Source organism: Chinchilla lanigera, unplaced genomic scaffold (genome assembly GCF_000276665.1).
Source record: "Chinchilla lanigera isolate Chin_1 unplaced genomic scaffold, ChiLan1.0 scaffold00023, whole genome shotgun sequence".
In the NCBI taxonomy this organism is placed as follows: domain Eukaryota; kingdom Metazoa; phylum Chordata; class Mammalia; order Rodentia; family Chinchillidae; genus Chinchilla; species Chinchilla lanigera.
In genome coordinates this window covers 2,398,638-2,413,024 of record NW_004955424.1, presented here as the reverse complement: position 1 = coordinate 2,413,024, position 14,387 = coordinate 2,398,638, and the positions used below count along the sequence as shown (strand labels likewise).

The following is a 14,387-nucleotide window of genomic DNA, read 5'->3' as shown; positions in this document are numbered from 1 at the left end:
CCCACCGTATCGCGTCTGACTTACGGTGGGCAGCCCTGGGAACATGCGGGTGATCATTTGGTATGTTAGTACTTGCATAAAAAACGATGAGACTGGAAAATGCTCTCCTGTTTTTATCTGGGGAAACTGGTTAGGGGGGGTGGGGGACAGGCACAAGAGGTCTTGGAGCTTTCACAAAAGTGCAAGGAATGCATCTCGGTGGAGCAGAAATAACTGAGGGGAGCTGACCCCTGAGGCCGTGGCCCGAGTGAGTCTGCTAGGGTTTGTGCCTCCCCTGGCTCTGCTTTCAGGTAAACTGGTCAAGGGCTCTCCCTGCATATGCATGCAGCATCGGTTTGCGACATTCCAGTCCACTCAGTCGGTGAATACTTACAGACTGCCGACTCTAGTACCACTCACAGTTGTCTCCCATGCCTGCCACAGGTCGTTGGCCCCTTGCTGGAGGATGCTAACATGCAGTGGGTCTGAAACACGTGCATGGAAATTAAATGCTTTCCTGCTGCACAGGCTGTGGCTTGTTTCCAGTGTGCTGGAGTTAGTCCTTGAAGTTTATGGTTTATGAAAGAGTCGTTAAATTGTGTAAGTATTTAAATGTTTGGGCACTATTTGCAGCCCCCTGCTTAGGCATATTTTCATTTATGTTTCACAATTTTAATTCTGCCCGGCAGTACATTTCTTTGTTTTACAATATTGTTCTTAAAACTATTGGTGCCGTACTGAAATCTCAGTACATATTTGTGTGTTATTTTCAAACAGATTATTCCTTATGGATTTGTAATTGTTTTAATTTTTTTGTGGGGAGCGGAGTATTGGGAATCAAACTCATGACCTTGCAGGCAGGCGCTGTGCCACTGAGCTATATCCCCAGCCCCTTAATTTTTTTTTTTTTTTTATTTTAAAGAATAAAAGAAGGATAACATAATAATAGGGGGGACTTAGCAAATTACAGACAAAATGGTAGGAAATTATCAATGGTTATCATTTTACATATTATTGTCTACAAAATAGTTTCTCAGGAAAACAAATAGACAAATAATAGTGAGTTACAGAAAAAAGAGGTAGGAGATTATCAAGAGTTGTTGTACTATACTTTGGCATCTTCAAAGTGGCTTCTAAAGAAAATAAATAGAGCTATACATGAGTGACCTATTGAAAAATCATTAACTCTTCTCAATGGTTGTTGTAGGAAACACATAATAATAAACATACATCCATTTATGAAATAGGATAGGAACATTACAAACTTTACACAGTTATGGATAGATTAGTAGGAAAATATCAATGGCTGCTGTAACACGTGGTGGTATCTTCAGAGTGGTTTCTCAGGAAGACAGAGATATGCAAGAGGGACCTATTAAGGAGTTACAGCCTAAGGGTTGTCAAAAATAGCATATTACCTCCTCACCAGTGACTCCTTTCACTGAGGTATGATGGCTGGAAGGAAGGCCAGGATTGAAAAGAAGGACCGAGAGACTTGCACCTGTGTCTAGCAACAGGCTGTTTTCTTGTTCCTCCATAGTCATGATTACCCAGGGCTCCTCGATGGAGATGACGGTCTGGCCAGAGGGAGAAGGCAGACCATGCCCCAAGCCCTCTCATTCCTGTTAGACTAACTGGTAGCATGGGTCTGAGCTCTGGGGCCTCCACCTCAGAGGGCAGACCGATCTCCATTGGTCTCCTTTGCATCCAGGGCATGGCCCATGGGGCCTCTTAGGGCAGTTCCTCTTGAGGTGGCCTGGCTTTTAACAGTGGTAGCAGATGAATGCAGTTGTCGAGTTCTTCTTGGAGCCCCGGGAATCAGACCTGGGATCTGTTTCTCTTAGTGGTGCAGCAAAAGCAGCTGCTTTTTCTCGGTCTCTTTTTTTTCTCTCCTTGGCCTCCTCCTCATCATGGCTATAGAATACTGAGGAGGCAATTCTTACTAACATCTCAAGTGAGCTATCTGGGGTGAAAGCCATTCTTTGTAGCTTTTTCTCTCCAGCTTCCCATTGCTTTGGGACCCCACAACCTGTTAGTGTCCTCTCCCCAACTGTCAGCACAGTCAGCAGGAATCCTGCTGCAGACTTCTCCAGAGCTCCACCACAGCCTGTACTGTCAGGGGAAGAATGGCTTCCAATGAGTCTCTGCAAGTATTGTGCAAGGTCCTCCTGGTTTACAGCTTCCGAGCGGCTCTGAGGACCTCAGTCCACAGGACCTCTGACTCCGTGGGCTTGCTCTGCATTCTCATGTTCTCTGAGTCCTTGTTCAGCAGCTGCTCCTCCGCTGACTCTGGACCTTTCTGGTTCCCAATGGCAGGAGCAAGAGTGGCCCGTTGTATGGCATGCATTCCCAGGGGTTGTTCAAAGTTTCAATGATTCACACACATCCGTGGGTGGGCAACTGCTATCGGTGGATGGTGCCCAGCCCCTTAATTTGTATGTTAAAAAAAAATGCTTGGTTTTACCAGGCATAATAGTACAGGTTTATAATCCCAGCACTCTTGGGAGGCTGAGACAGGAAGATCACAAGTTTGAGCGCAGCTTGGACAATTTAATAAGACCCAGTCTCAAAATTAAAAAAGCTCAGTATGAAGGCTCTGGGTTCAACCCCTAGTACAAACAAAAAGACAAATGGGTTTTGTGAAGTCCTAATGGTTATCTAATAGCTGTTGGGGTGGATAGTTCGCCTGCTTCTTATCCCAGGTCCAGCCATTTCCTCTCTGGTGCCTGCTACGGTTGTAGAGGTTTGGCAGTACAAACCAATGGGAAGCGTTCTAATTAGGCATTAAGGATGATGGAAGGAAGCAGGCAGGGATTAGAAGTTGTTACAGATGCGTCCTCTTCCTCTGTAAGGATGAAACGCAAACCAGGAGCTAGGAATCACTGGGTGGTGGGTGGGAAGCAGGTAGTCTTCCTATTTACTGATTGTGATGTTCAGCCTTATGAACTAGTGAGGATTCTGAAGCCATCAATTGCAACTTGAAATGATTGCACTGCAGTGTGTTTATGTGGCCATAGATGTGGATATACATAGTTGGCAGAGGCGGATCTTATTTTCCTTTTTCTAGGAAAGATGGCGATTGGAACCTCAAGTGAAAGTGGGCGAGGGCTGGCCCACGGCCACGGCGTTCCTGTGTTAGGCTGGGGTCGGTGTCTTCACTCCCATGTCAGACACACTGTGTACTTTCATGTTCTGCATTGCTCTGCATCGTTTCCTGCAAGCTTCTCAGAAGCCACCTAACTGAAGGGGAGATAGCAGATCTACTCCCAGAATTGGGGCAGACCATTGCTCGCTGATAGAAGTTTGTACAAGCCGCACATTTAATGTTTTCCAGACTGAGGGGGCAGTGCTGGGGACTGAACTCCCCCAGACGTAATTTTTTTTTTTTTTTTGAGACATGTTTCCCTGTGTAGCCCAGGCTGACCTTGAATTTATAGTGTAGCCCAGGCTGGCCTTGAACTCACAGTGATCCTCCTGCCTCAGTCTCCTGAGTGTTAGGATTACAGGCATGTGCTACCATGCCTGGCACCCAAATGTAATTTTAAATTTTGTGGTAGCTTCATTTTAAACATTAATTTTAGTAATACAATCCAGTGTATCCAAAATACAGTGTTTTGATGTGTAGATAACATAATTATTGAGATATTTTTACCTTTCTAAAATGAAGTCTTTGTCTTTTTGAGACAGGGTTTCACTATGCAATTCAAGCTGGCCTTGAAATCACTTTGTAGCCCAGGCTGACCTCAGACTTCCAGCAATCCTCCTGCCTCAGCCTCCCAAGAGCCACCACAGCCAACTAGTGTATTTTAATTTGGATGCTACATTTTCATAAAAAATACATGGTCTTGCCAGGGATGTGGCTCAGTGGCAGTGTCTGCCTGGCAAGCGTGAGGCCTTGAGTTCGATTCCTGGTACCCAGAACAAAAAAAAAACAAAAACAAAAAAACCCCCGTGGTTTTACCTGAGAAATATCCTTAGCTTTGTGTATTGAGGATATACTAGTTCATCTTTTCATCATACACTGCCTCTTTGTAGGTACATTTTTTTATATAGTATTGGCTTCTACTTATTGGGTCACTTATTTGTATCCTGGGTTTTTACTTCTTTCATTTCTGTCCTAAGAACCTAGATTTTGCATTTTTTTTCCACTTAAATTTTTTTTTTTTTTTTAAAGTACTTTGGGAAAATGTAACCATCATAATGGACACACACTTTGTAAACAGTTGCTAATGCACATACATTTAATAAACCCTTTGTGGCCCATTCAAGTTAGAATGTAAGGGCTTTGGAATGACTTTAATGTGAGTTTGTGGTAGTGTTTTTAAAGTTCTTGACTCTGAGAAATGTGCAGTTTGTAAAAAAAAATTCTACTGGCCTCTCAAAAGTTCTAGTACGGTAAATTCAAAGGACAGTTGTACGTTGTTTACGGTGGAGATAGAATCTTACTAGTATACTTGGATACAGGGACTTCTAGGCTTGGTAATTTGTTATAATGAGGCTTGATCTCTACTATCCATCCTGAAAAGACTCCTCACATATAACAATGGAAAAGCAGATGATAATGCCCCTTTACTTTGTTTTACTTTCTGAGATGGGGTCCTGAAGCCATCCCTAGCCTCACTCTTGGGTGTAACTTTAAGGGAGCTGATTTGGAACTAATAACTGAGTCTACTGTCAAGGTTAGTAATCCACTGATGGTTGCTGTTTTCTCCCTGTTTGTTTTAGCCAGTTAAAACTCGATTTAGAATATAGTCTGTTAAAAATTAAAGGTTTAATGTTTTTCTTCCTTCATTTTACTGAACCAACAATTCCACTGAGAGGTCAGGTTTATGCTTCTATTCTTTTTTATCCCTCACCTCTATGCCCAGCCAAATTACTGAAACATCAGGAACTTGTTGCCCTTTTTTTTCTTTTTTTTTGGTCTTTTTGAGACAGAGTCTCAGTATGCAGTTCAGGCTGGCTTTGTGTGCACTTTGTAGCCCAGGCTGGTCTCGAACTTGCATCGATCCTCCTGCCTCAGCCTCCCAAGTGCTGGGATTATAGGCGTGCGTCACCATGCCCGGCTACCCTTTTTTCTTTTTAAACAATGAGAATACTGGAGCTGAAGTTGGGTGGTCTAACCCCCTGGTTCTCTAAGTGTGGTCCCAGGACCAGCAGTATTAGTATCACTTGAAACTTGCTAGAAATTCAGATTCTTGGACCCACCCTAGGTCCACTGAATCACTTTCTGGAGTACAACCCAGACACTGGTGTTTTAAGAAGCTTCTACTCAGACCCAGATAGGACCACAGGCATTTATATACGAGATGGTTATAGCTGGGGACAGGCGCACAGTAATTGGAGGACCCTTTACCAGTCGGGTGGAACTGCTGATCTTGGCCTTGTTCTTTCTGACCCGTCATGGTATTGTCTCCTGAGGAGGTGGGAGAGGGCTGTGGCTCCCAGTCCAGTCTAACACTGTTGATTCACACCACACATATATTTTAATGCATATTTGGGGTTGGGCACTGTTCTGCAACAGTGAAATGAAAGTGCCTCCCTTTGGCACTAGCTGGTATTAAAAGGTTATTCTTGGGGTTGGCAAACTATGGTCCGTGGGCCTGATGTTTTTGTGAATAAAGTCTTATTGGAACACAGCCATATCTGCTTATCTGTGTATTACTAAGCTTCTTTTTGTACTACAGTGGCATAGGTTGAGTGGAAAATATTTACTATTTGGTTCTTTACAGAAAAAATTTACAGAACACTGGAAGAGGCCAGAGTAGGTAGCAAGTTTAGGAAAACCCATAAAGGAGGTGAAGGAAATAGGGAGTGGAGGACTCCTTAAGGTAGGGTGGTCAGGGAGGACGATCTGAAGGTGGGACTTTCACAGAAAAACCTGCATGAAGTGAGGCTGTTTAAAGGGGAAAGGATGCAGCCGGTGCGGAGGCCCTGAAAGCTGGATGTTCTTCAGACGGCAGAGAGAAGCTGTGTGGCTGGAGGGCGGTGACTGAGGTGGGAAGGGCAGGAAGCGCACTTAGTGTAGTCCGGCCAGAATCTGCTCACCCTCGGTGGTGTCCTGCAGTGAGGTTTTAAAAACGTGTTTCAGAAGCTGCACGTCTGTTGAGGGGTCTTTTGAGTAAACAGATGGCAGAGGCTGAAAAGTATCCAGTGTTGCCGTCGAAGCTTCTCTAAGGCTTCTGTACAAATTCCCACACATTGACTTAAACTTTGTCCTCCTTGGCCCGTGGTATTTCCTGACAGGTGAGGGATTTGCTGTGAAGCAGATCTCCTTTGTTTGATTGTAAAACCCTTGAGCCTAGAAATCAGGTTATGTCTGTTAGCAGTTTTCAAACTTAACAGTAGAACACTTAGCAAGAAATACTGTATATTATTATCTAGTTATCATTATTGTGGAATAGTAGTTACCTTTACTTTGAAAACTATACTGTTTTGTGTTATGTTTCACTAAAAACAAAAAACACTGATTGTGTCCTTTCATATTTCACATTCTGCTTCCTGGTTGTGGCCTGCTAAAGTTCTAGTCCAGAACTTTGAGTTCTTAAGTGCAAACTGTTGTGATTGGTACTGAGAGTAACCTTGAAAAGTTTTCCTCTTACAGAGGTATATGGTATGCTGCAGCAGAGAAGTCCAAGTATGAAAAATGAAATAGCCATAATATGGCAGAGACAATAAAAAGTATCAAGTGAAAATTAGTACAAATTCCATAGTGGTGGGAATTAGAATGAGGTGTTGTTTATCAGTGAGGGTGTTTTAAAGATGTCATCTAAATTTAAGACTTGAAGAAATACTGTTGTTGTTTTTAAAAATTATTTTTGCTGTGCTGGGGCTTGAACCTAGGGCCTCATACATGCTAGACAAGCAGTCTACCACCAAGCTGTACCCCAGCCCAGAAACAGTTCCCTTTATTGGGGAAGAGTTAGGTGTCTACCAAGTGAGAGTGGCAGGTGGTGAAGTGCAAGCTAAGAAAATGTGAGGTGTGTTGGGGCCAGTGAGTGGGAGACTAGTTTCTGAAACAGGAGTCGTAAAGTTTTCTGAGCTAGAGGAAGCACTGTGTAAATGAAAGGTGATGTTTTTATCATGGGAGACAAAATTAGGAAAGGAGGTTGTGGCCAAGTAGATAAGTGAAGGATTGTGATGGCCACGCTGTGGTCAGTCTCATTCTTTGTCCATAAAGGTGGGAGGATGGAAGAGGTGCAGCACGTCAAGGGCTGGGGATACAGCTCAGCAATGCCTGGCACGCACAAGGCCCTGGTTAACTAACATGTTCCCTATCGTGTTGGACCACCGGTGGTGCTTTCATGACTGTCCCATGGGTCGGCGGCTTGTATCAACAGGCTGCAAATGGATCTAGTCACTTTGTCTGTCTTTTTAATAAAATTAATAAGTCTGTGAATGGACCAAACCTAGTTAGTTGCTTGAATTTGGATAATTACTGCCCAAGTATAAATATTAATACTGTTCATGTCAATTAAAAATTACTATTATTTATTTCACTAAGTGAGAGCTGCCGAGCAGCGAGATGTACGAATTATGGCCCTGTTTGAATGTGTTGGTTTTTTGTTTTTTAAGTTTTAAGCAGAGAAAGAAAAGTGGTGTGTTTTAGAAGTCAGTGTGGTGGTGTGATGGATAGGTTAGGGCCTGTGGCAGGGAGACTGGTCGGTCAGGCTTTTTGCTGAAATGAGCTCAGGATAAAAAGACGTGATTTAGTCAGTGGCAGTAGGAACGGAATGGAAAAAAAGATGACTTAGGATAAAGTCTCATCGTGAGAGAGCGCAGGTGAAATATAATTATAGGACAGCAAGCAAGGTTGCTGGAAAAACAGCAGAATCTTCTAATAAATTGGGACGATTGAAAGGGACAGGAAAAAGAATGATCTTCAGCTTTGGACATTTTGAATTGAAGGTGATCAGTCCGTTAGATAGAAATTGGGGCAGTATCACACTGGGACTTAGGGGCGGAAAATCAGGGGTGGAGATAATCATTTTACCCTGGAAGGCTGAGACAGGAGCCAGCCTAGGCACCCCTGTGTCCCTGAAGCCTGCGGACCAGCCAGTTGTAAAGGCAGAAGCAGAAAGAAGGGAGAAGTGAGTTCATATTTAGGAGCAAAGAACAGAAAAGGAAGCAGGGTTGGAGAAGTTAAGAGAACTGAGAACCTGGCATGGACTTGGAAGCCTCCTCGTGCAGGACCCATGCAAGCCTTGACTGACTTGCTCGTCTCTTTAAATGTAGGCTTCCTGGGAATGGGGGTGGAAAGTGGAGGAGAGGCAGAGGCAGGAGGAGCAGAAACTAATATTAACAGAGCATCTGCCCTGGTAGTAAGAATGTTTGTTGAGCACTGTGTGCCAGGCCCTGTGCCCAGCATTTCACATGTGCCAGCTCATTGGACTCTCACACTAGTCCTCTGAAATATCTATTATGATCTCAGCTTTAATTGGTATACTGAGCTGCTAAATACCTTGCTCAAGGTGACACTGTATGTGGTAGATCTGGAATTCAAACCGAGTCCCGGGTTCTCAACACTTAACCTTCGCTGTGTCTGAGGTCCCTACTACAGGGACCTCAATTAAAGGACATGCCAGAATTTCAGAACAACCCAGTGAGGTGCATATTATGTTACAGATTAGGTCGTTGAGAGGTTATTTGTCCTAGGTCATGCATGGAGTTTGTGTTAAAACCAGGATTTTGAACCAAGTTCTGTCAGAAACCAAAGCCCGTGTACATTTATATTTTAATTCAGAGGTGGCCAAACTTTTTCTGTGCAGGGCTGAATAGCAAATGTGGATTTGTAGACCATAGGGTCTCGATCGCAAGCGCTTCACTCCGTGGTTGTAGGAGAAAGCAGCGGTTAGGCTGTGCATAGACAGACGAACACAGCTGGGCGCCAGTAGCTCATGTGGGCATTGAAATCTGAACTTGAAACACCACTAATTTTTTTTTAACCAGTGCAGTGCCCTGGGAATGTAAGTGATCTCCTACTGAATTCCATTCCCAATTGTAAATATGACCCTTCAAAGTTTCTAAGTCACTTTAAATACAAAAGCCATTTCTAGCTAGCAGGCAGTGCAAAGACAGATGGTGGGCCAGATTTGGCCCATAGGCTGTGATTTGCCATCCCCTGCATTAGTCCATTCGTTTACTAAGCATGTATTGAACACTGTGTGTGGAAATACATAGGGCACTGAAGAGTTCCAGCCTTCTGACATGGGAAAGAGAGGTGCTTAGGATGCATTGTGCTAAGAGCTGTAACAAACCTAGAATGTAGTGAGAGAGCAGATAGTGGAGGCTCCTCAGTGTCACGGGTATGAAGATAACTCCCCGAGAGAATGGTAGCTGTTAAGAGTGCCACGCTCGTGGTGTAGATAAGAGGCATAGTGCTACTGGGGTAGAAACACGGGCCATGCCAGCGGGTGAACTTCATCAACAGAGTAGGACAGTGGGAAACATTTTTAGGAAATTTTGAGCCAGAAGGTTACATTTTTCTCTGGAGGATGAATTTGGAGGGAGAAAGACAGCAAGGGGAGATAGGTGAGTTACTACAAGATAATTGCTATAGGTGGACTGATGAGACTTAGGGTTGTACAAGAAGGGGAGGTTCACTGGGTCTCTGGCTTGCTTGGTTGGGCACTGCATTAATACCGAGGTGTGCAGAGGACTGAAGCATGCTTTGGAGGTGCAAGTGGAAGCAAGGAGGGAATGATGCTGGTTTTTGGCTTGTTGGGATTGAGGCATTGAATATGTGAGCTGAGGTCCGGGTTAAGACAAATCCATAGTAAGAGTTGGTTGCTCAGGGTTGGGGAGAAGTGTGGACTGAGAGGTTACAACCATCATTAAGCCCTGGGAGCTGTGTAACGCTGAAGGAGCAGAAGACTGAATGGACATAGCTAGAAAGTAGAAGAACTCAGAGGGAGTGTTGGTACGGAGACTTGGGAGAGTGGTTTTCCGGGAGGAAGATATGCTCAGTATTGCTGCAGCAAACTCAAGTAGATAAGGAATAAAGTATTCTTTGGCTTGGGCCAGTGAAGTGGGGAGAGTTGCTGGGCTTTAAACACGGGCCTCATACGTAAGTACATGCTCTTCCCCTGAGCCACACCCGCAGCCCTGATCTGGGTTCAGGGCCCAGGCAGAGCCAACAGGACGGGCTGGCTGGTGTAGTATAGGAGGAAGGGTGGCACCCAGGATGTAGCGTGGTCATCCTTGTGGAAGCCAGTGGGAGAAAAGAGCCATTGACTGAGATGAGGAAGGGAGGGACATTTTGGAGGCAGAGGCCGAGAGTTATTTTTATACTGTGGTAAGTTAGAGGTGTCAGATACTCAGATTGAGAGGCGAGGGTCATGGTGATGAACAAACTGGAGTTTGGTTGGCCGAGTGGGTATGAATAATACATGCTGAACAAAAATGTTAGGGATCTTAAAGTCAGTCCTTTGTTACCATTCTCTCTGGTTTATCATGGTGCGTTTCCCAAACCTTTTACCAGGTAACCTTGGTTTGGTGCCCTCGAACCTTGTCTTTTCCCCACAGTAGCAGGAGAGGAGGAGCCAGAAGGGGCCAAGGGGTGGGAGGCCCAATATGTCTTGTGTGCTAGAGCCTCAGCTGACCAGGTCCAGGCCTGGAGATCTCACGGTGGGAGTTAGGCCAGTTGGCAGCTGGATAATGAATTTGTTTATTTTAGTCTTTTTCTCTCCAATAAAATCAAGAGGAAGATGGAATAACAGACCTCTTGGTCCAGAAAGAAATAAATCCTTACAACAGCCTCCACCTGCTCACCCACTTCTACCCCACTGCTGTCTAGAAAGGCTGAGTCAGATATCTACTTGAGATCATTCCACAAGTTAATTAGGAAGTCAGGACTACACTCCAGGGCATATGACTTCCTTCAGCCCACTTTCTATTGTATGTGCCTCTGGGACAAGAGACTCAAAACTACAGGCTCAGAGAGAATTGATTGGTTACAGTGACAGTGAACCCAGGAACTTCACACTGAGGCATACCCCCTACCTTTTTTCTTTCCCCCCAGTACCGGGGATCGAACTCACAACCTCGCGCTTGCCAGGCAGTTGCTGTGCCACTGAGCTAAATCCCCAGCACCGCCCTACCCTTTTTGAGACAGGTCTTGCTAAGGTATACAGACTGGACACAAATTTGCAACCCTCCTGCCTCAGCCTCATAGAGTACCGGTGTTTTAAATGTGTGCCACCATGCTTGGCTTAAAGAGAGTTTATTAGTTCTTATAGACTCTGAGGCTTTTGTCGTAGATAGTTTTTAAAGTTTTCCTCAGTTGCTGAGTAATAAAATTAGGAATGCAACTTCGGTGCTAGGTTGCCTAGTTCAAACCCAAGCTTAGTTACTTACTGTGACTTGTGTATGGAATGCATATTTCTATGCATCGTTTTACAAGATAGGTACACTGCCTATCAACCTCAGAAGCTGGTTGTGTTTGCCTCTTGTTATAGGTAAAATGTTTAGAGTAGTGGGATGTAGCTCAGTGGTACAAGGCCTGCATAGCATGCCTGAGGCCCTGGATTCAATCCCCAGCATTACAAGAAGAAATAAAAACTTGTGCAAGTTAAAGGAGGAAAGGTTTACTATGGCTCGTGGTTTGAGAGGTTTCAGGCTGTGGCTGGCCGGCTCCAAAGCAGGAGCATAGTGGAAGGGTGCGTCGGAGGAGGGTTCTTCACCTTCTGGCAGCTGGGAAGCAGAGAGAGAAAGCGAGTGGGAGGCAGAACGTACCTGTCCAGGTCATCCTCCAGTGACCTCCTTCCTTCGGCCAGGCTGCACCTCCTGACACCCGTGAACTCATCTGTACATTCCTCTGTTGATGAGGCCAGTGTCCCCGTGATCCAGTCACCTTCCCAAAGCGCCACCTCTGAGTATGTGAGCCTTTTGAGGGACAGTTCTGGTTCAACCATAATATACAGTGCAGAATGTGTAAGTCAACCTAAGTAATATATGTAGTGATACCTCACGTACTTATTCTCTGTGGTGATTTTACATGTAATTTGAGTGCTAATAACATAAAAGATATATTTCCTTTTCTAAGATATAGTTCCTGCCCTGGAGAGATTTGCATTCTAATGGGAAAGGACGTGTGAAAATAGCATATATTACAGGCTTACCTATTTAAAATAATAGTGCAGTGAGAGGTGTGAATAGTCTCTTCCTTTTCTGACTGAATGAGTTCAGAATGTGTTCGGGTGAGAGCCGGGGAGGCTTTGTGGGGAAGGAATTTGCTTACATGGACTAGAAGCAGATAAACTTTCCTAGCCAGTGCCTGTACTAGACGTGATCAGAAAATGCAGTGGATGTTTAAAAGTTACAGTAGAAGACTGTCTTGGTTACTTTTCTTCTCTTGCTGGGACAAAATTCCCAATGCACAAAATTAGGGAAGGAAAGGTTTATTTAGCTCACCGTTTGTGGAGGTTCCAGTCCATACTCAGCTGGCTCCAAGGCAGAGTGGCACATGGCACAGAGCAATAGTTCATGGTGGCAGAACACAGCAACGAGAGCACGTGGTGGCAAGCAGCCTCTTTATTGTATGCAAACTATCAGCCCCATGACTGCGTGAGGATTTGGAAGGACATTCAGACACAAACCGTAACAAAGACATATTGGCATTAATATCCCTTAACATCCTCCTTCTTTCTTTGAATACATTTATCCCATCTTTTTTGCCACTTTCTGGAGGTTTTGTTTTGTTTTGTTTTGTTTTGTTTTGTTTTGTTTTGGACTCTTGAGACAAGGTCTTGCTATGCAGTCCAGGCTGGCTGGCCTCAAACTTGAAACATTCTCCTACCTCAGCATCCTGAGTGCTGGGATTACAGATGTGCACCACCATGCCTGGCTTCTTGCCACTTTCTGAAGCAGTTTACATTTACAGCAGTTCCTGCCAGATCAAAATATTACATTGTGTCCTCATCTACCTTATTCACTTGATTAGGCACCATGCAATTTCTGGCTATTCCTTAAAGTCAAAATGACAGTGAAAGGTGAGTGTTTTGAAACAATCTAGGACATTGAGGGAGCCACCACACTGACAAAAGAGAACTTCCAGAACTGCTTTAGAAAGTGGAAGGAGGGCGGGATTAGTGTGTTCAAAGTGAAAGTGACGGAGAGTGTTTTGAGGGGGCTTAGTAGCCATGTGTCTTTTACTGTAATTTTTAATCATTCACCATACTGTTTAATCATACCTCATGTAAGAACATAGGTAAGAGCTGTGCATGGTGCTACACAGCTTTAAACCCAGCACTGTGGGAACCTGAGGGAGGACGATTGTAAATTCAAGCCCAGCTTGGGCCACTTAGAAAAGAGAGACCTTTTCTGAAAATAAAAGGAGCTGGAGATGTAGCATAGTGCAAAGGTTCTGTGTTTATTCACAGTACCGCTAAACAAACAAACAACCAAACATAGCTAAGTCAGGAAAATATAAGGGTGAGTCTGTGAATGATCAAAAGAAAAATTTCCTTTTACTAGGGAAAAAGCCCATGAAAAAGCAGTGATTCATATCAAGTTTATGACTTTTTTTGGCTGGTATGTTGGTCAGATTTCTGGTCACTGGGACCATAGCTGACACCCACGAGTTAAAGGAGAGAGTGGTTTATTTTGGCTTTGGCTCAGGGTTTCAGAGGGCTCAGTCCATGGTGTCCTGGCTCCAGTGCAGAAACGTCATGGCAGCAGGGCATGGTGGAGCAAAGCTGCTTCGTTTATGGCAGCTGGGGACCAGAGCAGGGGAGCAGTGCAGGCAGGAAGGGCAAAGGACCAGATGGAGACTTGGAGGATGGCCCTTGTGACTCGCCCAGACACATCCAGAAGTGTTCTGTTAGTCCCCTCCGCCGGTGACGGTGAACCTTTCAGAGCTTTCAGTGATGCAGCCACTGCCGCACGCATGCCATGGGTTCACCACCACAGCCCTAGGCCATTGGTATCAAACCTTTTTAGCACCATGGACCAGTTCTGTGGAAAAAAATTTGTAGAGGTGGGGGAGTATGGTTGGTTTCTGGCTGATTCAAAGGAGTGTACAGTGGCTGTTAATACAGATGAAGCCTCGGTTGGTTGTCCTCTCCTCACCTCTTGCTGTGTGTCTCAGTTCCTAATAGGCCATGGACTAGTATGTGACCTGGGCATTAGGACCCCCTGCCATAGGTGACATCCAAGCCAATGAAATTGACAGTTAAGCTTACCTGTCACAATCTACCTGCAGTCTTCTTGACACCCAAACACATCTCCTTATCGTGCTTAATCTCCAAGTACAGACAAGAACAAGTTCATAATCTGCCTAATGTGATACAGTCATCGTACATACAACCAAAGACAGTAATTCTTTTGTTAAAGTCTCAAAGGCCAAGTCAAGTCTCCTCTGAGACTCAAGGCAAATTTAGCTGTAAATTTGCCTCTGTTAAAAAAAAAAAAAA

At 44.5% G+C, this 14,387-nt stretch overlaps 1 protein-coding gene across 1 annotated transcript in view; it reads left to right on the top strand.

Moving 5' to 3' along the window:
• Positions 1 to 536: 536 nt before the first annotated feature.
• Kcmf1 (potassium channel modulatory factor 1) overlaps positions 537 to 14,387 on the top strand; it is a 64,319-nt gene continuing 50,468 nt past the window's right edge. The window contains exon 1 of the mRNA XM_013514689.1: positions 537 to 579. Within this exon, the coding sequence (XP_013370143.1) occupies positions 552 to 579 (28 nt within the window). The 5' untranslated portion in view covers positions 537 to 551. The remainder of the gene's footprint in view (positions 580 to 14,387) is intronic.